Below are 25991 nucleotides of genomic sequence, written 5' to 3' on the forward strand. Positions count from 1 at the left end.
AAGTTTTTTTTTAAAAAACAAAAACAAACCATCGCCCCAGGGTGACAGAAATCATTCAATCCGTCTGGGATTTGATTAAACTTGTGCTGTTAGTGATAAAACCCGCCAGCTCTTTGGGGGGTCCAGACCAGCCAAGCTCTAGGATTGAGACCCCAATCCTACCCTACCCCCGGGGATTTCCTCTCCCCGTCCTCATTCCGTAACAGACTGAGATTAAAAAGTCGGAATGGGCAGGAGGCGGTGGGCGTCTTCTCCCCGGCCGCCTCCCACCCACCTCAAGAATTAGCACCTTTGACGAAAACAGAGTCTGAGGGACTTCTGTTAATATCTGACCCCCCCGCCCCGCCCCGGCCCCCCGCACCCGGCCTCGACTGTGACGGAGGCTCGCATCTCGGGGTCCACCTCCGGTGGGCAGAGACCCCGGGAGGGGGTCGGTGGCGAGGGTCCTCGAGCTCCTGGGTCTCAGACATTCACAGCTTCACGCAGTCTCTCACAGGCCTCGGGAAGTTACCGACGGGTGTGGAAAGGTCAATGATTCTGGACACGGATCATTAGTTGTCAGTTCTCTCCCACTGACTCCCCCCCAGCCCACCCTCCCAAGGTCCCCCATTTTAACAAAAACGACGGTTCTCCCCGTCCCCTCCCTCCCCTCCCCGAAATGATATACTGGGGATAGCCAAAAACTACACACATGCTACGCCGTAAAAATGCAGAGTTAACACTATCGGGAAGAAGGCCGCGGAGATGCTCTTTGAAGATATGCAGTATCTCTCCGGTCTCCCGCGGATCCGTCTCCACAAGGTCTGTCCTTCACAGAAGGTTCCTCTCGGGCAAAGTGAAGGATGGGCAGCCTCGAACCGCCGTCCGTCCCCTGCCCCGGGACGGGTTGGCACCTGGGCTTGCGGCCGGGCGCGGAGACCGTACCACCTCTTCAAAGGGCATCTTCTCGAGCCCCTCTATGGTGTCGAGACAAGCGGTGTGCCTCCCCCCACCCCCTCCCTCCCCGCCCCCCGCCCCCCGCCCCAATCCCTCAGTCAGACGAGTGACCCGGAAGCCGGCCGGGGCCCGGGACGGAGCGCTAGTTTTTGTCCTCTTTCTTGTCGTCGTCCTCGGAAGGGTAGGAGTGCCACGTCAGCCTCTCCTCGTAGAAGGAGATGACCACCTGCGGGCACTTGACGTTGGCTTCCTTGGCGGGGACGAGGTCGGCCTCGTCCGAGTTTTTCCTGCGGGACAGAGCACAGGGAGCCCGTTAAATAAAAAAAGTCGGGCCCCGGGGGGTCCCGTGGCTTGGGGCCTTCAGAACCTTGATTCCTGGGGGCGGGAGGGCGACACGGCGGGCGATCCGGTCCCGGCCAAGAGAAGCAGCTTGGCTCAGCGACTACAGCACGGGCCCGGGAGTCACCGGCTCACGGGTTCTAATCCCGGCTCCGCCACAGATCTGCCGCGTGACCTTAAAAGCGAGTCACTTCATGGGCCTCGGTCACCTCGTGTGTAAAATGGAGATTAAGAGTGTGAGCCCTATGTGGGAGAGGGACCGTGTCCAATCTGACAACCTGAATCTCCCCCAGCACTTGGAACGGTGCCTGGCACATATGAAACGCCTAACGAGTACCATGATTATTATCATCAATGAGAGGCTCCGCTCCGTCCATGGCCAGACCTGCTCCTGGGCTGTTGGCTCCTCCGGGCCGGGGAGCGGGGGAGGGAGAAGCCAAGCTACGGGCTGCTCTACTTTTCCCCTCCCACCCGCCCTCTCCGGAGCTCCCTTACGGCAACTTGCAATTGCAGCACTCGACAGTGGGTTCACCCTCGAACCCTGATCGGGTCAGATTCCCAGCACGGCCCAGTGGAGAGAACGCGGGCCCGGGCATCAGAAAGAGCTGGGTTCTAATCGCCGCTCCGCCACGTCCGCTGCGTGACCTCAGGAAAGTCACTTAACTTCTGTGGGTCTCAGTTACCTCGTCTGGAAAATGCGGGTAAGAGTGTGAGCCCCATGTGGGACGGGGACTATGTCCAGCCTGACGTGTATCTACCCCAGTGTTTAGAACAGAGCTTGGCACATAGTAAGCGCTTAACAAGTACCATAATCATAAATGTGATCATTATTCCCAAACTGCCGCTTTGCACTGGTGACAGGAGGAGAGAGGCCCACGTAGCGAAGGATCTTTCCCCTCCTCATCCCTCCTCTCCAGAGGTTTGCTTTGGGAAGCAGAGCCAGTAATGGAAGTCAACGAGATCCAAGGCAGGGCAAGCCGGAGACGGCGAGCTCGGCTTCTGGGCTGGGAATCGCCGCAGCGGAAGCCCCGCGAAATTCGACCGAGAGTTAGTCTCACCACCGCCACCCTCCTCCGTGAGAGCCTGGGCGGTCTGAAGCGGAGCACTGGGCGGGCTCCTGAGCGGAGACCAGGAGACGCGATTACTAACTACTAGGAAGTAGCCCGGCGTAGCGGATAGAGCACGGGCCGGGGAATCAGAAGGGCGTGAATTCTAATCCCGGACTCTGCCATTTGTCTGTGTGACCTCGGGCAAGTCACTCATCTGTAAAATGGGGACAGACTCTGAGCTCCACGTGGGACAGGGACTGTGTCCAACCCGATTTCCTTTTATCTACTCTAGAGCTTGGTACAGTGCCTGGCACGAGTAGGCGCCTACCAAATGCCATAATAATTATCATCACTACTACTATTAATTATCAGGAGTCGCCTGATGGTAGCGGGAGTACAGGCCAGTGGGATGACCGGAACAGGCTGCCCGTTGGCCAGTCCGGCCCGCTCCTCTACCCAGGACCCCCATGTTTCCAAAAGAGACAACTGGCCCCCATCCCCGTTTATCGACGGCCTCCCCACTCAGGCCCCGAAACACTTTCAGGGACACAAGCGGGCTCAGAGGGTCAGCATTTAGATGTCCAGTTATTCCGGCCACAACCACTGTACCGATGGAAAACAAGCGGGGGCTGGAAGGATGGGAAAGCCGGGGAGGATGTTTCAAAATGACCAGAACTCTACCTCTCTCGGGCTGTCTGGAGCGGCCTACGTTGTATTTCTCTCTGAGTTCATTAGCATCTGACCGGGAACTGATCTATAACCACTTCAGGGTCACCATGGTAATAGCGACCTTTGTCCTCTCCCAAGCGTTCTGTAGAACGCTCAGCTCCCGACAGGTGCTCGAAACATACTAACGATCGACTGGTCGTCTTATAATTCGTCTCCTCGCAACACCGGTGAACCGAGCGGGTGCTTCTGATGGGGCACAAACGAGAATCGGTCTGTCGATCTTATTTACCGGGCACCTATTTTCTGCAGAGCACTGTACTAAGTGCTTGAGAGAGTCCGACAGAAGACGCCATCCCTGCCCTCAAAGAGTTTCCAGTCCGGTGGGGGCGACGGACGCATAGGAGGAAGAAGGGAATGGAAAGATGGCTAGGTGGTTGAGTATGGGCTTAAACAGAGGAGAAGGGCAGTGTGGGCTAGTGGATAGAGCCCGGGCCCGTGAGTCAGAAGGAACTGAGTTCTAACCCCAGCTCCGCAACTGGGCAAGTCACGTCGCCTCTAAGGGCCTGTACGATCTATAAAATGGGGATTAAGACCGTGTGGCCCACGGAACTGTGTCCGACCTGACTAATTTAGATCCACCCCAGCGCTCAGTACGGTGCCTGCCACGGAGTACGCGCTTAACAAATACCATTAAAAAAAAGAAGCAGACAAGGATGTGGGCAGAAGAGCCTCGGGCAGCGGTGAGGGGTTGGTTCGGAGCGTATGACCTTGGGAGAGGAAAAACGAATCTGGGAAAGCTTCCTGGAGGAGATGGGTAATGGCCAATGCACCAGTTTGAGGTTTCACTACGGCATTACGGACCCCTCTTCTTCCAGCGGGCTCTGATCCAATCATGCAGTGGAAAGGCGCATTAAAGCAGAAGTGACTGTGCTTCGGCAACTCAACGCAGCGCCGGGGGCTGACCCGGGAGAGGAAAAACTCCCCAGCGGGAACCGCGAGCCACCGTCCCGACCTCCGTTCCTGCCCACGCCATGGATTCGCCGCGTTGTCGGGGGAGCAACTTGCCCGGATGAAGGGGGGCACTAACACCTCGCTGGCTAAAAATCGGGCATCAAACCCAGAGAGCACGTGGGAAACGGCAGAGAGAATAGAGATCTAGTTGAGGTCTGGGCTCTCGAATCCCGGGGCAAAGTCTCTGCCACAGGACAATCAGGAGAGGGAGAGATAGGAAAGTGAGAGAGAGAGACGGAGATCTACCCCTGGCCCCACAGTCAGGGCCCCACCTTCCCGCACAACGGATCACAGAGGGAGAGACAATCAAAGAAACAGGCAGGAGGGAGACTGTGAAGAACGCGGAGAAAAACGTAGGCTTGTGAAAGAGCGCTACTTTTATTTAAGATGCCTTTCGGCCCGTGTTTACACTCTGCATTTACAAAAGCGACTGCTTCACGTATGAGCCCAACTCGGTGACAGTGCCTGGCACATAGTAAGCGCTTAACAAATACCGTAATGCCGATTAACCCTGAGAAGAGGGTCTTCCTGTAGGCCCAGGAGGCCCGGGATCCCCAGAGCCCGCTGCTGGTCGACCAGGGAATGGAGCCCGGCGTCGGGCAGGGATGGTCTCTATCTGTTGCCGAATTGTACATTCCAAGCGCTTAGTACAGTGCTCTGCACAGGAAGCGCTCAATAAATATGACTGAATGAATGAATGGCTGCCCCATCCTGGCCTCCCTGGGGCTGCAGGGGATTGGCCGAGGGGCGGGGGGCCGCTCCACATCAGGCAGCCAATCCTCCCCGGAGGTTCCGGCTCTGACCCCGAGGAATCCCCTCCCCAAGTTAAAGGGAGAGCAGTTCTGACCCTGAAACTGTCTCGAGAGGCTCCGGAGGAGAGAAGCAGCGTGGCGTAGTGGATAGAGCCCGGGGCCTGGGAGTCCTAATGACCTGGGTTCTAATCCCGGCTCTGCCCCTTGTCTGTTGCGTGACCTTGGGTGAGTCCCTGCCCTTCCCTGGCCCAGTTCCCTCAACTGTAAAATCAGGATTAAGACTGGGAGCCCCACGTGGGGCGAGGACTGTGTCCAACCCGGTCTGCTTGTATCCATCCCAGCGCTTAGTACACAGAAGGCGCCCAACGAACAGCGCAGTCGGCGGGGATCCGGGAAGGCTGCCCGCCCCGCCCCAACGACTCCTACCTCCTGGAGAAATGGCCAAAGAGCCGCAGAATCCCAAGGACCCCTACCTGTGACAAGCGAGTCCGGACCGGCGTTGGGGCTGACAGTCCAATCAGGGGACCACGCCATCATAAAGATTTCCCGCCTAGGCGCCTCGAATCGCGGAGGTCCAGCTCCTTCCCTCTGGCACGGAACAGATCGGGGGCGGGGGTCGGGGGGAGAAGAACAGCGAGAACAGGACACAGCTGCAGCCAGAGCCCACTCACCATTTCATCAGGAACATGAGCTCCCCGCTCGAGTCCGTGGCGCCGATAATCCGCTCTGGGTCCAAACCGCGGGCAAAGCCTCGGGGCTTTTCAGACTGTAAGACCAGAAGGAAGGTTGTGGGGGGACGGGACACGTAGACCGGCTGCCCCTCGAAGATTCGGCCCCCTTTCCCGGAATTTGCGTGGCCTAGGGGTTGGAGCCTGGGAGTCGGGAGGACCTGTGTTCTAATCCCGGCTCTGCCACTTGTCTGCTGTGTAAACCTGGTCAAGTCACTTAACTTCTCCGTCCCCCAGTAACTTCACCTGTAAAATGGGAATGAAGATCAGGAGCCCCACGTGGGCCACGGACTGGGCCCGACCTCATTAGCTTGTACCTATCACGGCACTTAGTACAGTGCCTGGCACTTAGTAAGCGCTTAACAAATACTTTAAAAAACGAACGAAAAAACACAAACCGACCCCAACTCCTTTGAAGAAGTCTGGGTTGCCAATTCCCAGAGACTTCTCCAGGCCTAGAACTGGACACCAACCTGAGTGATACAGTCCATTTTTCTAAGCAGATATGGTGCTAGATTCCCAAATAAGACAGAGGAGCCAGATTTCTTCAGCACAACGGGCCCCAGCTCTCCTCAGCCACAAAGGGGAGCTGAAAGGGGCTCGGTACGGGATTCAAAAAAACGGGTCAGACGGCCGACGGGCAGGGGCACCTCGGTTCTGGAGTCGGCCCCTTGGTTCCTTCCATCTTGCCCCGCTTCTAAGCCGGGAAGAGATCTCCAAAGTGCAGAGGATCAAAAAGTGCAGACCGGTCAAATGGCTTCTAAGCCCCGGACCCCACAACGCTCAGGAGAAGGACGAATCAGCCAGGGTGGCAACGGGGCGGGGGGAGGGGAGGGCGCAGGACTTAGAGGTCACCCAATCAATAGTCCGGAGGACACTTCTGTCGGGGGGGCGGGGACCCTCCTCGGAACGGCATCTAAGCCTTTCTGGAGGCAGGAAGTCGAGGGAAGGCGGGGACTGCGCAGCCAGCCTTACCTCCTCTTTCTTCTTCTTTGGTTTACTCTCCTCCCCTTTATCTTCAGAGTCGGAGTCGGCTTTGCGTTTGCCACCCTCTGTTTTCTCCGTCTCGTGGGCCGTCTTCTGGGACTGTAAGAACTCGGCAATGAGGTCAGGGCAATCCAGGTTTTCTTCTGGTTCCCACGTGTTGTCCTCGCTGAAATCAGAGGGTCACCCGGTCACCCGTCAGCCTCTCTGGGCAGGCTGACCGAGAGTGGGCGAGCAGGGAACCCAGAACTGCCCGTTCTGGAAAGGAAAGCGGGACGGTGCCCTTGAGGTTGGCTCCTTGGCCCAGGGAACGGAAACAGACGTTTGGCTGGGAAAAAGGGGGAGGGCTGGGGCGCCGCTCGATCTACTCTTCCTCTGCGGGAGCTGGAAATCGGCACCTCTGGGGTCTCTTAAGGAGAGACGGGGGGGTCCTTTCGACTCCGCCTCTGACCTGGACTGGAGACGGGGCCCTTAGCTACTCAGCACAGCTCAGATGCTCTCCGGCGAAAGCAAATTCCTTTCCATTTATACTGGGGGAAGCGGCGTGGCCTAGTGGAAAGAGACGGATCCGGAGTCAGGAGACCCGGGTTCTAAGTCCGGCTCTGCCGTCTGCTGGGTGACTTTGGGCAGATTTCTCCCATTCCTCATCTGTAACGTGGGGAGAAGAAACCTGTTCTCACTCCACCTTTTGGACTGGGAGCCCTGGAGGGGGGCAGAAATGACACCCAATCTAATCAGTCGATGGTATTTAGCGAGCCCTTACTGTGTGCCGAGTATTATACTTAGCGTTTGGGAGAGTACGATGCAACTGAGTTGGTAGATACACTCTCTGCTCACAACGAGCTTAAGTCTTGAGGTCACCTCATACCCTGTGCTTAAGCACAGTGTTTAGCACAAAGAATTAATACCGCCATCATCATCATCGCTATTATTATTATGATTATCAGGGCTGCCAGCCACAAATCCTCGAGGAGCAGCAGGGAGGAAAAAGTGGGGACTTACTCTGAGAAGCCTTTCCACTTCAGGAGGTATTCCACTTTGCCTTTCACTACTCGCCGGTCAAGGACCTTCTCCACCACATACTCCTCTTCCTCCTCTTCTAGGACCTCCTCCACTTTCTTCTTGTTCTGCTTTTTTCCCATTGTGCCCGCCAGCTTTCCGGTTTACAGGGTGACGCTGCTAAAGGGGCGAGAGAAAAGTTACGACGACCTTCCCAACCCGAACCTCCAGGGATGAACCTCCTCAGCGTCTCCCTCAACCTTAGCTGTGCCCCCCGGCAAATCAAACATTCCCATTAACGGGGCCGAGTCCCCTTCCCTAGGAAAAGGAAAGGCGGACCTTCTCCCAACAAGCTTCTCTCCAACTTGAGTTTATGAAGTGTGTAGCCGTGCAGTTACCAAGGAGTACCCCGTTTCATACCTCGGTCCTGACTTGGTGGGGTGGGGCGTGTCTGTCTCTCGGAAGAGAGGGGAGTGGGAGTCAGGGGAAAGAAGATGGACATACGTTCTGTCCCGATGGGGTGCTGGAATCCTGGAGAGGCGCTCCTGGATTTCTGTATGTGAGAGGGCATGCCATCGCTACCAGGCTTGTGGGGCACTGCCATGCTCTGAAGGCCCAAGACACAAGCTTGCGGGTAACACTTCTCCCAATCCTGCTAAGAGTTCTAGGCTGGGAATTGGCACCAGCTTCCTTCCTTCTTGAGAATAATAATAATAATGTTGGTATTTGTTAAGCGCTTACTATGTGCCGAGCACCGTTCTAAGCACTGGAGTAGATACAGGGTAATCAGGTTGTCCCACGTGAGGCTCATAGTCTTAATCCCCATTTTACAGAGAAGTTAACGGACTTGCCCACAGTCACCCAGCTGACAAGTGGCAGGGCCGGGATTCGAACCCATGACCTCTGACTCCCAAGCCCGGGCTCTTTCCACTGAGTCCCGCTGCTTCTGGAAGGAGCTTCTGGAGAAGCAGGAAGGCGTAATGGATCGAGCACGGCACGAGGTTTCAGATCGTTCTAATCCCGGCTCTGCCACTTGTCTGCTGTGTGACCTTGGGCAGGTCACTGCACTTCTCTGTGCCTCAGCTACCTCATCCGGAAAATGGGGATTGAGACAGTGAGCCCCACGTGGGACAAGGATGGTGTCCAACCCCATCTGCTTGGATCCACCCCAGCTCTTAGCAGAGTGCCTGGCACATAATACAGGCTTAAATTATCATTCACCACTGGAATTGCTAAATCCTAAGTGTTTTTCCTAGCAAGGAAACCTCAACTGAAACACTCTTTTGCCTATTTAGTGACGGGATTAAACCTAAATACAGAACAACCTCAGTTAAATAATCCCAAAGTAACTCTGGTGCCTTACCTGGAATTTCCCATCATTTCCCCACCTTCTTCCTTGGATACAGAGGAGGCTCATGGACATTTTACCCGGGGGTTCTGCAGGCCACACCCTTGGAAAAGCCAAGTGGCCTGGTGGAAAGAGCACAGCTCTAGAAGTCAGGAGACCCGGATTTGAATTCTGGCTCCATCGCTTGCCTCCTGTGTGCCCCGGGGCAAATCACTTAACTTCTCCCGTGCCTAGTTTCCTCACCTGCAAAATGAAGATTAAATGCCTGTTCTGTCTTCCCCTTACACCGTGAGCTCTATGTGGGTCAGAGACTCAGTCCAATCTGATTGTATTTACCTACACCAGTGCTTAGCACATTAGTAACAACTGTCACGATTACTATTATTACTGATCAATCATATTTATTGAGAACTTACTGTGTGCAGAGCACTCTACTAAGGGTTTGGGAGACTACAAGGTAACAGAGTTGTCAGACTCGCTCCCTGCCCACAGCCAGCTTACAGTCTAGAGGGGGAGAGAGACATTAATATAAATAAAATGTGGATACGCACGTAAGTGCCGTGGGGATGAGGGAGGGGGGAATAAAGGATGAAAATCCAAGTCAAAGGGTGATGCAGAAGGTAGTGGGCGAAGAGGAAATGGGGGCTTAGTTGGAGTAGGCGTCTTGGAGGAGATGTGCTTTTAATAAGGTTTTGAAAGTGGGGAGAGTGAATGTTTGATAAAAAGAGGGAGGGCATCCCAGGCAGAGGCGGGATGTAGGCGAGAGATCAGCGATAAGCTAGAGGTACAGTGAGTAAGTTGGCATTAAAGGAGCAAAGTGTGAGGGCTGGGTTGGAGCAGGGAAAGCAGGGATAGGACGGGGCAAGACGAATGGGCAACCACTGGAGGTTCTTGAGGAGTGGGAAAACGTGTATTGAACGCTTTTGTAGAAAAAAATTAATAAGCTACTTTACCAGCCTAATAAGACTGCTGCTATACTAAGTCTTCCCTTTTTCCATTCCAATCCCTTAGCAGAGTCCAGATCAATAGAGGCTGGCTACACACGAAAGGACATCTGTAATTTTTTTTTATATTAATGTCTGTCTCCCCACATTTAGACGGTAAGATCGTTGTGGGCAGGGAATGTGTCTATTTATTGTTGTACTGGACTCTCCCAAGTGCTTAATACATAGATTTCCAGGTTATTAAAAAAACAAAACACATGAAATTCCTTTATGCACTATATATTAAACACCAAATCCTACTGAAACTAAGCAGTAGAGAGCAAATGCCAACACTGAATGAGTTGCAGGGAGATTGAGTCTTGGAAGGGAGCTGCAAAAGTAGAAGCTTGAACTGCTCTCTGCGATCATAATGCTTCAACTTCCTCATGAAAAATGTGTCCGGTTTAAGTTGAACAAGGAGCAGCTGCCTTCTCCTGTTCTTAAAGTATCAAGTAGCAGGCCAATGCCTTCTGAACACCTCTCCGTAACCTCCCTCAGGGTCTTCAAGCATTTTTCGAAATTCATCGGCTTCCTTGAAAACTGGTGCAAGGCTTCCTAATCCCAAAACGTTAGCGGGCGATGAAGAAACTAGAAGTCTTCGTCTGTTCTGGCATCTTGCAATGATGCCCTGGAGGGTCGCAGCGGGTGGTATGTTACCTACAATATGCCTGTTCTTGGAAACATAGCTTTCAAGGCTTCTGGAATATTTTCCTCCAAATGTTTCTCTTTCATTTCCACTTGACCTTGTATTCATTTCCCCACAGCTTCTTTCCTCCCCTCCAACAGTCTTCTCTTCATTTAACTCCTTGAAACTCTGCCCTCTTGTTAAATAATAATAATGACGATAATAACAATGGTGTTAAGTGCTTACCATGTGTCAAACACTGTACTACGCATTGGGGTAGATACAGAATAATCAGGGGCCACATGGTGCTCACAGTCTAAATCAGAGGGGGAAAGGGGACCGAATCCCTGTTTTGCTGCTGAGAGAACTGAGGCCCAGAGAAGGTAAGCGATTTGCTCAAGGTCACGCAGCAGGTGAGCGGCAGATTCGATCCTGGAACCCAGGTCCTCTGACCACGAGCTCAGCCCTGCTTCTCTAACCTTTTAGAGGTAAGGGCTTGATTTCTGTATCCCAGCTTGCAGAGACAATAGGGCTGATGAAATAGCTTTTTAATGGAAGTGGTTAAGTGTTTACTATGGGTTAGGCACTGTACTAAGTGCTGGGGTAGATACAAGCTAATCTGGTTGGACATTTCCTGACCCACATGGGGCTCACTCTAAGTCAGAGGGAGTTCATCAGGTTTACCTCTGGATAGGTAAATCCACAGTATGACAATAGTAGTAATAATAAAATAATAATAATCTGTGCCAAGCACTGTATTAAGCGCTGGGGTGTATATAAGCAAATCAGGTTGGACACAGTCCCGTCTCACATAGGGTTCACAACCTCAATCCCTTTTTTACAGATGAGGTAACTGAGGTAGAGAAGTGAAGTGACTTCCCCAAGGTCACACAGCAGGCGTGGCAGATCCGGGATTAGGACCCATGGCCTTCTGACTCCCAGGCCCGTGCTCTAGCCACTATGCCATGCTGACACGAGGCATCACAGAAACGTTAGGTGGGATCTTCAAGTTTGGCCACTTGATTATTTTGTTGTAGCCACCAACAAAATAATCAAAATGATCACTGTTTTGGCTAAATTTCCCATCGTCAGTCTGGCCATAATATGGATGTTCACCATGCGTTTTGGGTAGAAGACAGAATCGGGGACTGTTAGTCAAGCAACACTCATCCATCTGAATAGACTACAGTGCTGGGTCAGAACAAACGGGTGCCTTTATTTTTATGGTAACTGAGGCCCAGAGAAGTTAAGACGACTGGCCCAAGGTCACATGCCAGACAAGTGGCAGAGCCGGGATTAGAACCCGGGTCTTTCTGACACCCAAGCCCATGCTCTACCCACTAGGCCACGTTGCTTCTCTTAGGCGTACGTGCGTGGTGCTGGCTATAAACAGCACGACCAGTACCACCCAGCAGGGTTTTCTTTAGCGACAATCCAACCTCCACTATTTACAACCATTTAGAATCGAATGGGGCCAAAATCTGAGGGTCCTTCCAGAGGCTTGATATGAGCTGGGCTAGAAGCCCAGCTCAGCATTGCTTAGAAGCTACCCTTTCCTCTCCAAACTGCTTGTTTGATCCAAGAGCTTGTCCTCTCCCGCCTCGATTACTCCATGAGCCTCCTCGCTGACCCTCCCCGCTTTCTCACCAGCGTCCTGCCTCTTCCCACTCAAGTCCACACTTCACTTTGCTGCCTGGATTATTTTTCTAAAAAAGCAAAACAAAACATTCACTCCCTGCCTACCCATTCCTCGAGAATCTCCAATGTGAAATTTAGCAAAAGCCTTTATCATTCTGATGATTTAGTTGGTGGCTAATCGGGTGGCCAAACTTGAAAATCTCATCAGAATACCCCTGCATCGAACAGGTACTCCTTAAAGCACTCAGTCAGCTCTCTCTGTCCTAGCTCACCTTTCTCATCTACTACAACCCGGCCCACACTTTGCTCCTCTAATACCAACCTACTCGCTGTGCCTCAATCTCGTCTATCTCTCCGCCGACCCCTCGCCCACTTCCCCCTTCTAGCTGCAATTCCATCTCCCTTCATCTCGGGCAGACCATCAGCCTCCCCCCTTTCAAAACTCCACTAGAAATCTCTTCCAAGAGGTCTTCCCTGATGAACCCCTCATTTCCCCAACCTCCTCTCCCTTCTGCATCTCCTATTTATTTGGATCTGTACCTTTTAAGGACTTACTATTCACCCTACCGTCAGTCCCACTTTCTATGTACATAATCTATAATTTATTTTCATGTCTGCCTGTCTCCCCCTCAAGGTTTTAAGATCCAAGAGGGTAAGGGGCACGTCTACCAATTTTACCAACATGTCTTGTGAAGGCTCCTCACTCGCAGTAAAGGCTCGATAAATACCCCTGATTGATTGGCTGATTGTGAGCAATAGCTCTGTGAAATCTAGAGAAGCTCCTCTGGGAATCCCATTAGAGTCCCTGGTCTAACGGGACACATTTACACAACTTTTCTCGCATGATTATTAAACGTATTGTCTCCAATAGTCTTCTTATGTTATTTGTCGGATCGCTTACTATGTGTCGAGAACCGTTCTAAGTGCTGGGGTAGACACGAGTCCCTGTCCCACATGAGGTTCACAAGTCTAAGTTGGAGGGAGAACAGGTATTCAGCCCCATTTTACAGCTGGGAAAATGGAGGCCCAGAGAAGTGAAGTGATTTGCCCAGGTCACACAGCAGGCAAATGGATTAGAACCCAGGTCCTCTGTCTCCTAGGCCTGAACTCCTTCCACTAGGCCACACTGTTTCTCATCTACAGTCATAACCCCTATTCCATTATTTTTTTACATATATTGTTCGGCACCTACAATGCATATAAAGTTGCCCTAGGTGGTGGAAAAGACACTTAGAAAAATAGACTTAAAAACAGGTTTGCTTCCCAACTGCCCACAAATGAAGGAGGCAGGGCAGGAGAGAAAAAGGAGAGAGGAAGCCAGAAGCCCCTCATTTCACACCTCACCATCTAAACAGTGCTGTTCAGCAAGAGAGCTGGACTACTGCAATGACCCCTCAGCCAGGAAACAGAAATTCACCCACGCCCCAGAGTTTCCGAGACTCTGGCTCTCCTTCACCTGCCAATTTCTCATGCGGGAAACTGCTCTCTTGGGCCAGAAGCTTCACTTTGGTCAGTCAGTCAATCATCTTTATTTAATGCTTTATATTTGCAGAGCACTGGATTAAGCGCTTGGGAGAGTACAATATAACAATGAACAGTCACATTCCCTGCCCACAATGAGCTTACAGTCTAGAGGGGGAGACAGACATTAATAGAAATAAATAAATTACAGATAGGTACAGGATCACCCTCTCATCTTAAAACTCTACCTATGAAGCTTTATGTTTGAACACGTCCCTCAAAATAAAAAAAAAATTTAAAAATCATTTAGTTGATTGTATTTATTGAGCTCTTAGTGGAAAGACCCTGGGCTTGGGAGTCAGAGGTCATGAGTTCTAATCCCAGCTCCGCCGCTTGTCAGCTGTGACTTTGGATAAGCACTTCACTTCTCTGTGCCTCAGTTACCTCATCTGTAAAATGGGGATTAAGACTGTGAGCCCCACATGGCACAACTTGATGACCTTGTAACAACCCCAGCGCTTAGAACAGTGCTTGTCACACAGTAAGCGTTTAACAAATACCATGATCATCATCATTATTATTACTACAAAGCACTTGGCAAAGTACAAAACAACAGACCTATTTCCTATTTCCTGCTCACAGGCTAGAGGTGAGCTCACAGTCTAGATGCGATTTTTATGCAAAAATCCAATTTTAAAAAGTTTTCCCTCTGACCCGGTTGATCCTGTGAGGCTGCATGGCCGTCGCGAGTCACTGAGCAGCCGTTGGAAACAAGCCGCAGAAGAAGCCTTCCCCTCCTCCTCTTCCTCCCCTGCCTGTTCAATCTCCCCAGAACCACCCCCTCCCCCCCAAATCCAATCCAGTCTGCTCCACTCACCCCAGGACCACAAACAGAAGTCACTGGCTCTACTTCCCCCTCCCTAGGTCTCTTCTCCACAGGGCAGTGCTTCAAAACTCAATCATCTGAACAGATGTGCCCACCCACCACTGCTCCAAATGGTAGCTGCCAGGCAGGGTGTGCAACCACAGGGTGGAGGGGGAGTGGGGAGAGGCAGAGGGAGAAAGTGCGTGTGTGTGTTTGTGGAGGGGCGACAGAAGTGGGGTGGAGGAGGGGACTGCAGACCTGGTAATCAGAAAGCAAAGCCTCTGCAGAAACTGCCTCCAGCCCCTAGCCGGAGCCATGCTTTCCTCTGCTGCTCTTTCAGTTGAATCCCAATCTGGCCTGGAGGGAGGGTCAAACAATCCCCATCCAGATCAATCCAGCGGCGGATGTGCTGAGCGCAGAGCTCTGGACTACACACTTGGGAGAGTGGACTAGGTGGACACTGCCCGCAAGGGGTTTACAGCCCACGGCGGGAGACAGATATGAAAATACATTACCAACAGCGAGACGAAGAAGCAGGGTGGACTAATGGATGGAGTTTAGGCCTGGGTACTCAGCACTTAAAAATATCATTAAAAAGAAGATTAGAGGATATGGACATAAGACATAAGTACCGTGAGCTAGAGGTGGCACCCAAAATGCTTAAAGGGGCCACCACCAAGGACAAGAAGCAATGTGGCCTACTGGATAGAGTCCGGGCCCGGGAGTCAGAAGGACCTGGGTTCTAATTCCGGCCCCGCCACTCGTCTGCCGGGTGACCTGGGATGAGCCGCTTTCATTTCTCTCGGTCTCCGTAGCCTCATCTGTAAAATGGGGATTAGGATGGTGAGCCCCACCTATGACACGGTCACGTGCCTGGCAATAATAAATACCATGAATAATAATAAATGCCATTTAAAAAAGTATTTAGTCGACGTGGAGGGAAAGAAAATGGGGGCTTAGTCTAGGAAGTCTCAGAGTCTCCAATTTGCCAGATTCCCTCTGAGGGCGCCATGGTCAACGTCAATATGATAACCATGTATTTGCTTCGAAGAAACTAGTTCCCAACACCAACGAGTAACAAATGCGTCGGTGGAGACTTGGTCTGTGTGCTGGGCCATTTTGGGCAGTCAGCCCAGACCCGAAAATAATGCCCGATCTCACTGTCACCCTTCCACCTGCCACTAATGGTCAGTCCTATTATTATTATGGTATTTAAGCACTTATTATGTGCCAGACACTATACTAAACACTGGGGTGGATACAAGCAAATCAGGTAGGACACAGTCCCTGCCTCCCGTGGGGCTCACAGTCTCAATCCCCATTTTCCAGATGAGGTAACTGAGGCCCAGAGAAGTGAAACGTCTTGCCAAAGGCCACACAGCAGACAAGTGGCGGAGCAGGGCTTAGAACCCATGACCTTCTGCTTCCCAGGCCCGTGATTTATCCGCTATGCCACGGTCAACTTTGTCAGCCCACCCAAATCCACTGGGGTAGTTGGCTGGGTCAGGGTTTTGGATGGGCTTCCGGGTCCAGATCCTCCAGGTCAGGGCCGCCAGCGATCCTAATGAACCAACGTTTGCAAGTCCAAACATGGAGTGGTCTGACATGGGAATTCTTTAACAACTGCCAAGGAAATTTCAATGTCAATAGCCAGAACCATTGAATTCACCAATCCCAGTGAATTCAAGGAGAATAATGGTGCCTTCCTCCTCGAGGAGTAGGGTTGCACTACAGGGGATTGGGCACCCAGCAAAATTATTATGTTTTAGGGGGTTTGTCTTTGTTTTATGAGATTTGTTAAGCGCTACTTGTGCGCCAGAGTAGATACAAGCAAATCAGGTTGGACACAGTCCCTGTCCCCCATGGGGCTAATGATCTTAATCCCTCAATTTACAGAGGAGGGAACTCAGGGGCAGAGAAGTGAAGCGACTTCCCAAGGTCACCCAGCAGTTAAGTGATAGAGCTGGGACAACAACTCAGGTCCTTCTGATTTCCCAGACACATGCCTTATACCTTAGGCCACGTCGTCTCTCGAAAGAAAGAACTTTGTCGAAAAGAAATAAAAAAGAAAGAAAAAGAGAAAGTCAGACCCTTGAGGGTACCCCACAACACCTGGAGGAAGCATGGGGGGAAGCAAATGGAAGTGTAATAATAATACGTAAGTGCTTACTATGTGCCGAACGCCTGTACTAAGCACTGGGGTAGACACAAGCAAATTGGATTGGACTCAGTCCCTGTCTCACACGGAGCTCCCGGTCTCAATCCCCATTTTACGGATGAGGTAACTGAGGCCCAGAGAAGTGAAGCGACATGCCCAAGATCACATATCAGACAAGTGGCAGATCCGGGATTAGAACCCATGACCTTCTAACTCTAACTCCCAAGACCACGTTCTATCCACTACGTCCTGCTGCTTCCCATGTGATCTGAAGCTGGGAGTTGGATCTTACAGTACAGTGCTCTGCACACACTAAGCGCTCAATAAGTATGACTGAATGAATCCTCTCTATGTTCCACTAAGTGCCTTGTCCAACTACTTGCAAGAACAAACTTCACTCTTCATATCAATCGATCAGTGGTATTTATTGAGCTCATACTCTTCCCGCTCCTCATCCACCTTTGCATCAAACAAAACCTCTTCACTTTTGGCTTTAAAGCAGTCCACCACCTTGCCCCCCTCCTACCTCACTACTCTCCTTTTCACAACCCAGCCCGCACACTTCACTCCTCTAGTGCTAACTTTCTCACTGGGTCTCGACCTCTCACCCACGTCCTGCCTCTGGCCCGGAACGCCCTTCCTCCTCAAATCCGGCAGACAATTTACTCTCCATTTCCTTCAGAGCCTTATTGAAGGCACATCTCTTCCAAGAGGCCTTCCCAGATTAAGCTCCACTTTGCCTCATCTCCCATTCCCTTCTGCGTCACCCTGACCTGCTCCCTTTGCTCTCCCCCAGCCCGGGCCCCAGCCCCACAGCACTTATGTCCATATCTCTCATTTTATTTATTTATACTGATGTCTGTCTCCTCTCACAGACTGTAAACTTGATGTAGGCAGGGAATGTGACTGCTCATTGTTTTATTGTACTCTCCCCAGTGCTTCCTGCAGTGCTCTGCACAGAGTAAGTGCTCGATAAATACGACTGATTGAATGAATACTAAGCGCTTGGGAGAGTACAATGGAATAGAGCTGCCCACATAATCAGGTGGGGCGATTTATGGCTCACCAATTAAAATCGAAACCTTCAGGGCGCTTTCTAGCCACTTCAGAAGCAGTGTGGCCTAGTGGATGGGACCCGGGCCTGGGATTCAGAAGGATTTGGGCTCCAATCCCGACTCTGTCATTTGTCTGCTGTGTGACCTCGGCCAAGTCGCTTCACTTCTCTGTGCCTCAGTTTCCGCAACTGTAAAACGGGATCGAGACTGTGGGTCCGCACCCAACCTGATTTGCTTGTATTCACCCCAGTGCCTAGTATAGTGCCTGACACACAGTAAGCGCTTAATAAATACCGTTTAGGGGCCAGACCCAGTTGCCCTCTCAGCTCGTTGTGGGTAGGGGATGTGACTATTATATTGTTCTAATGGACTCTCCTAAGCGCTTAGTACAGTGCTCTGCACAAAGTGCTCAATAAATACGACTGACTGACAGACATTATTATTAGGGACACTGATGAGGCTGGTGGATGGAGGAGAGACAGGCTGAGAGAGAGAGAGTTCTAACTGGTTCCCTGCCAAAGACATTGGAGTGGCACAGGGACCGCTCAATCCAACCACGGGAGATTGCTGGGCATTGCATTATCCCCTTGGCACTGGCTGCCAAGGGTTGGGAGGGTGAAGGGGGGGAGAGATCAAATGCCAAGCAAGATGAGACCCTTGCGGAGCCGCTGCAACCAGAGGACAGAAATCCTGGGAAGCAGCGTGGCCTGGTGGAAAGAGCACGGGCCTAGGACTCAGCGACTAACTGTCACTCGGCTAAAATTTCCTCTCTTTAACCCCCTGCCCTCCCTTCTCCAAACAAGGTTAGGAGACCAGGCCGGGGAAGGTCGTCGGGGCTTCAGACTTCCTGGATAGGGACCGCTCAGTTCGCAACTTTTTGGGAACTCCACACTCGCAAGACCACTGCTTTTAAAAGAGTTCATGGGTTCCTTTTTTTTCCCCAGTTCGCGAATCAGAGGAAAAATCACCTGTGACCTTCTTCCAGCCTAATGTTTACAAGATTAGAGGAAGACAATCGGCCAAATGCGAGCAGCATCACTGAAAGGAAGAAAACTCAGGAAGCAGGAATGGGGGCGGGGCGGGGGGAGAAACCCTTGACTGGTCTGGTTTAAATGTATTTCTGACCCTCAGCCAGGAGACTACAGCGGCCAAAAACCGCCTTCCCCGAACGCACAGACTCTGGGGCCTCTGCTGAACACACTTAACAGGGGCCCAGCTACCCAGCACGCTGGACGATAGTTTTCCTGTCGAAAAAGCGGCCACCGACATGTAATCCTTCCAAGGTGGGAGTGGAGGAGTGGTAGGAAGTGGGTGGATCGGGTTTCACATGCACAGAGCTCTGGAATTCTCTGGGCCGTTCCTTTCACCCTCCCTTTCCAGATCGGGGAAAACACCACGCTAAATGGCTGTGGAACATCCCCCTCTCCTGGAGCAGATGGCCAGGGGAGAATGAGCAGTTCTATGTGAGGGAGGTCGCTCTCTCTCTGTCTCGCTCTCTTTCTGTGAGGAGAGGAAGCTTGAATGCACTGGGTGGGCCGGTTGCAACCTTTCTCTAGACAAAATCATCTCATCGAAGGACATCTTCTCGCTCCCTCCTACCTCACTCGCTGCTCTCCTACTCCGACCCAGCCCGCACACTTCCCTCTTCTAAAGCCAACCTTCTCGCTGGACCCCGATCTCATCTATCTCACCGCCGACCTCTCGCCCACGTCCTGCCATCGGCCCGGAGCATCCTCCCACTTCATATCTGACAGACCATCATTCTCCCAATCTTCAGGGCCTTATTATTGAAGGCACAACTCCTCCAAGAGGCCTTCCCAGACTAGACCCTCATTTCCTCTCCTACCACTCTCTTCTGTGTCACCCTTACACTTAGATTTTCACCCTTCATTCGCCCCTCCCTCAGCCCCACAGCACTTATTTTTTTTTTAACATATCCCCCATTTTTTTACATTAATGTCCGTCTCCCCCTCTAGTCTCTATGCTCCTTGTGGGCAGGTGACTTCTCTACCAACTCTGACCTATTGCATTCTCCCAAGCACCTGGCGGAGTGCTCGGCACACAGTAAACACGACTGATCGATCCATATGGAGCCGTGTGATTTTCACGGTCACAGTAATGAGTTTCAGTAAATACTGCAGATTGTATTTACTGTGTTGGTGGTCGACGCAGGTTCGATAGAAAGCCCGACCAAGCTGATCGTCAGCCTTTACGTCTCTTTTCTGAAAGCATAAACTTCATGTAGCTATGCCTGGTGTCAAACTGATTCCTAAGAACCCCTCCAGTCATATTTACTGAGAGCTTACTGGGTGCAGAGCACTGTACTAAGCGCTCAGGAGAGCAGTTGGTAGACGGGTTCCCTGCTCTTGATAGTGTTCGACTGATAGTATTTCTTAAGCATTGAGTGCAGAGGACGTGGTAGAGGACAACTGAGTTCGTACGTATGGTCCGAGCGCTTCGTACAGTGTTCTATGTACTCTAAGTGCTCAATAAATACGAATGACTGACTATTGTTTTAATGAGATGTTCTTCCCCTCGATTCTATTTAGTGCCATTGTTCTTGTCTGTCCGTCTCCCCCGATTAGACTGTAAGCCCGTCAGAGGGCACGGACTGTCTCTGTTACCGATTTGTACATTCCAAGTGCTTAGTACAGTGCTCTGCACATAGTAAGCGCTCAATAAATACTATTGAATGAATGCCCTCATGGAGTGGACAACCTAGAAGGAGAGCTCAGGTGAAGAACTGGAAATGTGCCACGAACAAAAGTAATAATAATGATACTGCTTGCTAAGCGCTTACTATGTGCCAGGCAATGTACTAAGCAGTGGGGTGGAGACAGGCAAATCAGATTCATTCACTCAATAGTATTTATTGAGCGCTTACTATTTGCGGAGCACTCTACTAAGCGCCACAGGCCCTGTCCCACATGGGGCTCATAGTCTTCCTCCCCATTTTCTGGATGAGGAAACTGAGGCCCAGTGAAGTGACTTGCCCAAGGTCATACAGGAGACAAGTGGCGGTCCAGGATTAGAACCAGGGTCTTTCTGACTCCCCGGCCTGGCCTCTATCAGCTAGACCACCCTGCTTCTCGTCAGTCAGGGGGGAAGAATGGGTGAAACTACAAAGAGAAAGTAGGCAACAAGCAGTTTCCCCATGCATCACAGCATGAGGAGGGGAAAAGAGAAGCAAGGTCAATAATTTTTTAAAGAGCTGTGTGTAGGGCTCGGGGACGAATCTTGCTCCTGGGCCGTGGAGCCTAGAGCAAACCCGTTCCTCGAGAGAGCAGCAGCGAGTCGAACCCGACAGACAAGCCGCCGCGGGGAAACAAAAACGAGGAAGAGAGGGTTGGCCCAGGGAGGAGAGCAACGACTCACCTTAAAAAACAAAATCGAGAGGCGAGTGGAGGGGGTGGGGGTTTGGGGGTGGACGAGGACACACGCTGTCCAGGTCAGACCCCCTCCTTCCACTGCGTTTCTGAGCTGCCTCTGGCCGTGGCTGGAATGAATGCTTTCCAGATGGAAAACTGGAAAATGCAGAAAGCCTGCGTTCTCCACTGGCAGACGCACAGAGACACACGCACTTTCTCAGAGGGTGGAGCTCCGGCCCCTTGCGGAGCCCCAAGCCGTGGCCATGCCAAGGGAGCTGCTGCCGGGCTCTCTCGTGGGCAGCTTCCACAAATCACGCCCGAGCTGGGAGCCAGCTGAACCACCGGGTCCTTAAGGGCGTCCGTGGATTAGCGTGGCCTTACGGATGGAGCGCAGGCTTGGGAGTTGGAAGGATCAGGGTTCTAATCCCAGCTCCGCCACTTGTCTGCTGTGTGACCTCGGGCAAGTCACTTTCATTCACTCAATCGTATTTATTGAGTGCTTACTGGGTGCAGAGCGTTTGGGAGAGTACAATACAACAATACACAATAAAAAGACACATTCTCTGCCCACGAGGAGTTTATAGTCTACACTGGCAGGGAGACACAAACATTAATATAAATAAACTTCCCTGGGCCTCAGTTCCCTCATCTGGAAGATGAGGACGAAGACCGTGAGCCCCACGTGGGACAGGGACTGTACCCAACCCGATTAGCTTGTATCTACCCCAGCGCTTAGTACAGTGCTTGACACAGAGTAAGCACTTAAATACCATTATTACTGAACTGTTCACTGCTTTGAACGGAGAAGCTGCCAGGAGGCTGGACTCCTCCCCGACTGTCTGCAAGATACACTGGTCTCTGAGGCCCAGTTTGGCTTCTAAAAACTCCCCCTGTTCGAGCTGAGTTTGAGAAAGAAGAAAACATGGAAGAAGGTGATGGGAGGAGGAGGAGGAGGAGAATGCAGAGCTCCGTGGTGGAAAAGTGTTCCCCACCATCGGGGGAAGGCCAAAGTGTCAAAGGGCTCCAGGCAAATTTCCCTCACAAAAACCAACCTCCAATTCCCCTGCAGGGCTGTGACTGCCCAAATGAAAGGTGGAATTTCTGGGATGCCCCGGTGTTGCTTTTTTTATGGTATTTATTAAGCACATACTATGTGCCAGGCGCCATACTACGGCATCCCCGGCAGAAGATAGGATATACACATCCAAAGTATTTATTGAGCATTTACTCTGTGCAGAGTACTGTACTAAATGCTTCGGAGAGTCAAACGGATGTGAAGACTGGCTCCCTGCTCTCGAGGAGCCCATTCACGGGAATATCATTGGCTAGAGAGAACTAGGAGTGAGGACTCAAAATTTCCATCAATCACTGGTACTTACTGAGCACCTACCGTGTGAAAAGCACTACACTAAGCAACTTGGGAGAGCATGACACAGGTTTCAGACACGATCCCCGCCCTCAGAGAGCTTACGAATTAGCAACAATTCTCAGCCTGGCAAACTGCCCGATCTTGCTTGGTTTACCACCTCTACAATCTATTGGAAGATGACAGTGGTTTGTAATTTAATTATTTTGAGACGTTAGAGAGTCAAGGAACAAGCTTTCTAGGCATTTCCTGTGTAAAAGGCAGAGTGGGGGAAAAAAAAGCACCTGTAGTCTCTTAATAATAATAATTGCATTTGTTAAGCATTTGCTCTGTGTCAAGCACTGTCCTAAGCGTTGGGGAAGATACAAGTTAACCAGGCTGACACAATCCCTGACCCACAGGGGACTCACAGTCTTAATCCCCGTTTTACAGATGAGGGAACTGAGGCCCAGAGAAGTGAAATGACTTCCCCGAGGTCACCCAGCAGACGAGTGGCAGAGCCGAAATTAGAACCCAGACCCTTCTTCTCTAATCCAGAAATCAGGAGCGGGAACAGGGCACATTGTTTGTTTTTAATGAAAAACAACTTAAGGCCTTCGAGTCAGTGGAAAAAACCCAACAAAACCCCATCACTATAGGGAATGGCTGAAATGCCAGAAGATTCTTCCTTGCTCCAAGAGTGACCCTCCCAACACTTGTATACTCACGCCATCTTCTATATCCATGCCCGGAAGGCATCTAGGCAGCACTAATCATTTCCCGACTTTAGTTACAAGTTTGAAAACCGGTGACATTGTAGAACTTTTCCTAAACACCACAGACAACTCCTCACACTTTCTGGTGACGGGACCGGGGGGATCCTTTATCTGTCATCGCCTCCCACCATGTTCACCGAATGAAATGCTGCTCCAGGAGGGCAGAGAATGGGTAAAAAAATAAAAATAAACAAAAAAAACCCCAAAAGTCTCAGAGAAATTCCAGAGTTTAGCTGTTAGACTGAACCTAGCTTCTTTAGAAACTTGGGGGGGAAGTGGAAATTGCTGTTATTGGCAAATCCCTTCCCTCCCAGCAGAAGCATCCCATTAGAAATTGGTCCGGGCCAGGAGACCTGTTGGAGCCTGGAGTGTTTGGCATTTATCTGCCATGTCACTGGGAGATGGAGGAGGGGGCGAGGAGGAAAGAGGGACATTTTTCGGACATTTTCACGGCCACGGTCTTGTCTCCACCGGCCCCCACGACCCAAATCCAGTTTCTCCCTCCTCTTCGGAGGAGGCGCAGGCCACCCCCTCCCCCTGGCCCGATGCCACGGAGCAGTCTCCCTCTAGCCCCTAAGCTCACCGTGGGCTGGCACACAGTAAGCGGGCACACGGTAAGCGCTCAATAAATACGACGGATCGACTGGAACGAGACCCCCAACTCTATTATACTGTACCCTCTCAAGCGCTTAGTACAGTCGTCCGCACACCGTGCGCGCTCAATACGACTGGTTGATTGGAACGTGCTTCCATCTCTGTTATATTTCGCCCTCCCAGGGCCTAATTGAGTTCTCTCCACACAGTAAGCTCAATATGACTTACTGGAATGTGTCTATTGACTGTTAAACTGACCTCTCCCAAACGCTTAGTACAGTTCTCAGCACACAGTAAGCGCTCAATAAATACGACTGATTGGGACATGTTTATGAACTCTCTACTTAATAATGGTGCACTTAATAATGACGGAATTTGTGAAATGCTTACTATGTGCCAAGCACTGTTCTAAGCGCCGGGGTATATACAGGGTAATCAGGTTGTCCCATGTGGGGCTCAGTCTTAATCCCCATTTTCCAGATGAAAGAACTGAGGCATAGAAAAGTTAAGTGACTTGCCCAAAGTCACACAGCTGACAAGTGGCGGAGCCAGGATTAGTACTCTGCACACAGTAAGCGCTCAATAAATACGATTGACTGGAACATGTCTCCCAATTCTGTTCAGAGTCCTCTCCCAAGGGCTTAGTACAGTGCTCTGCACACAGTAAGCTCTCAATACAGTTGTTTGGAACGTGCTACCAACTCTGTTATATTTTGCCCTCCCAGCACCTAACTGCAGTTCTCTGCACACAGTAAGTGTTCAATAAATACGACCCACTGGAACGTGTCTCTTGACTCTGTTATAATGGCCTCTCCCAAGTCCTTACTACAGTGCTCTGCACACAGTAAGCGCTCAATCAATACAATTGACTGGAACATGTCTCCCAACTCTGCTCAGTGTCCTCTCCCAGGCGTCTAGTACAGTGCTCTGCACACAGTAAGCACTCACTAAACACCACTGACTGATTGGAACATGCTACCAACTCTGTTGTAGCATACTCCCAAGGGCTTAGTACAGTGCTCTGCACACAGTCAGTGCTCAATCGATCGATCGACTGGAACGTGCGACCAACTCTGTTATAGTCTCCACGGTCAGTGCCCACTAATTACCATTGATTGATTGGAACGTGCTACCAACTCCGTTATACTGTCCTTTCCTAAGCGCTTAATAACAATAATAACAATAATGTTGGTATTTGTTAAGCACTTACTATGTGCAGAGCACTGTTGTAAGCGCTGGGGGAGATGCAGGGTCATCAGGTTGTTCCATGTGAGGCTCAGTCTTAATCCCCATTTTACAGATGAGGTGACTGAGGCACAGAGGAGTTAAGTGACTTGCCCACAGTCACACAGCTGACAAGTGGTAGAGCCGGGCTTCGAACCCATGACCTCTGACTCCCAAGGTCTAAACTTGCTATGTGCCAAGCACTGTTCTAAGCGCTGGGGGGGTGGGAAGATACAAGATCATAATAATGTTGGTACTTGTTAAGCGCTTCCTATGTGCAGAGCACTGTTCTAAGCGGTGGGGAGATACAGGGTCATCAGGTTGTCCCACGTGGGGCTCACAGTCTTCATCCCCATTTCACAGATGAGGTCACTGTGACTTGCCCACAGTCACCCAGCTGACGAGTGGCAGAGCCGGGATTCGAACCCATGACCTCTGACTCCCAAGCCCGGGCTCTTTCCACTGAGCCACGCTGCTCCTTCTTGGGCCCCACGGGGTGGGGGGGGCACCTCATCACCTTGTATCCCCTCCCAGCGCTTCGAACAGTGCTTGGCACGTAGTCAGCGCTCAGCAAATACCACTATCATTAAGTCCGTTATTCTGTACCCCCCGGAGCGCTTCGCAGAGGGCTGCACCATCAGTCGTCCGCTGGGACCCTGCTCTTCCCTCGTGCATCCAGCCCAGCGCGCTGGCCGCGTGCGGGACACTGCGCTGAGCGCTGGGACCGGCCAGGTGGGCGGCGGCCGGTCCCCGCCCCCTCCACCGCATCGATTGGGCGCTTACTAGGTGCAGAGCGCTGCACTAAGCGCTAGGAAGGGACAATCGGGCAGCGCGGAACCCCATGTGGCCCTGGAGGGGGGGGGCTCGGCGCGCATGCGCGCCCCGCCCGTGCACGCGCCCCCCGGGGCACGCGCGCCGTTCCCGCCTCCTTCTCCTCAGGCGGGGCGGGGGGGGAGGGGGGCGGCTCCTCACCTCGGGGCAGCGTCCGCTCGGGCCCGAGGGGAAGGGGCGCGGGTGTGGGGGCGGGCGGGGAGGCTGTGGCTTCCTCGTCGTCCCCTCCTCAGCGCCGCCGCCGCCGGGCCCC

The 25991-nt window shown here is 51.8% G+C and overlaps 1 protein-coding gene across 2 annotated transcripts; it reads right to left on the reverse strand.

The window, feature by feature from the left end:
• Nucleotides 1-1011: 1011 nt before the first annotated feature.
• On the reverse strand, nt 1012-25991 carry CBX1 (chromobox 1). 2 transcript variants are annotated; one of them, XM_029075244.2, is made up of 5 exons: nt 25880-25991; nt 7471-7644; nt 6460-6637; nt 5428-5522; nt 1012-1223 (listed from the first exon to the last, which is right to left on the reverse strand). In XM_029075244.2, exons 2-5 carry the CDS (start codon nt 7608-7610, stop codon nt 1079-1081), a joined length of 558 nt encoding a protein of 185 aa, XP_028931077.1. In that variant the 5' UTR covers nt 7611-7644; nt 25880-25991; the 3' UTR covers nt 1012-1078. The 2 variants fall into 2 exon arrangements, with proteins under 2 accessions (XP_028931077.1, XP_028931076.1); XM_029075243.2 differs by having other exon boundaries at nt 7471-7647; nt 25880-25990.

The sequence above is a fragment of the Ornithorhynchus anatinus genome, chromosome 11, assembly GCF_004115215.2.
Source record: "Ornithorhynchus anatinus isolate Pmale09 chromosome 11, mOrnAna1.pri.v4, whole genome shotgun sequence".
Classification (NCBI taxonomy): domain Eukaryota; kingdom Metazoa; phylum Chordata; class Mammalia; order Monotremata; family Ornithorhynchidae; genus Ornithorhynchus; species Ornithorhynchus anatinus.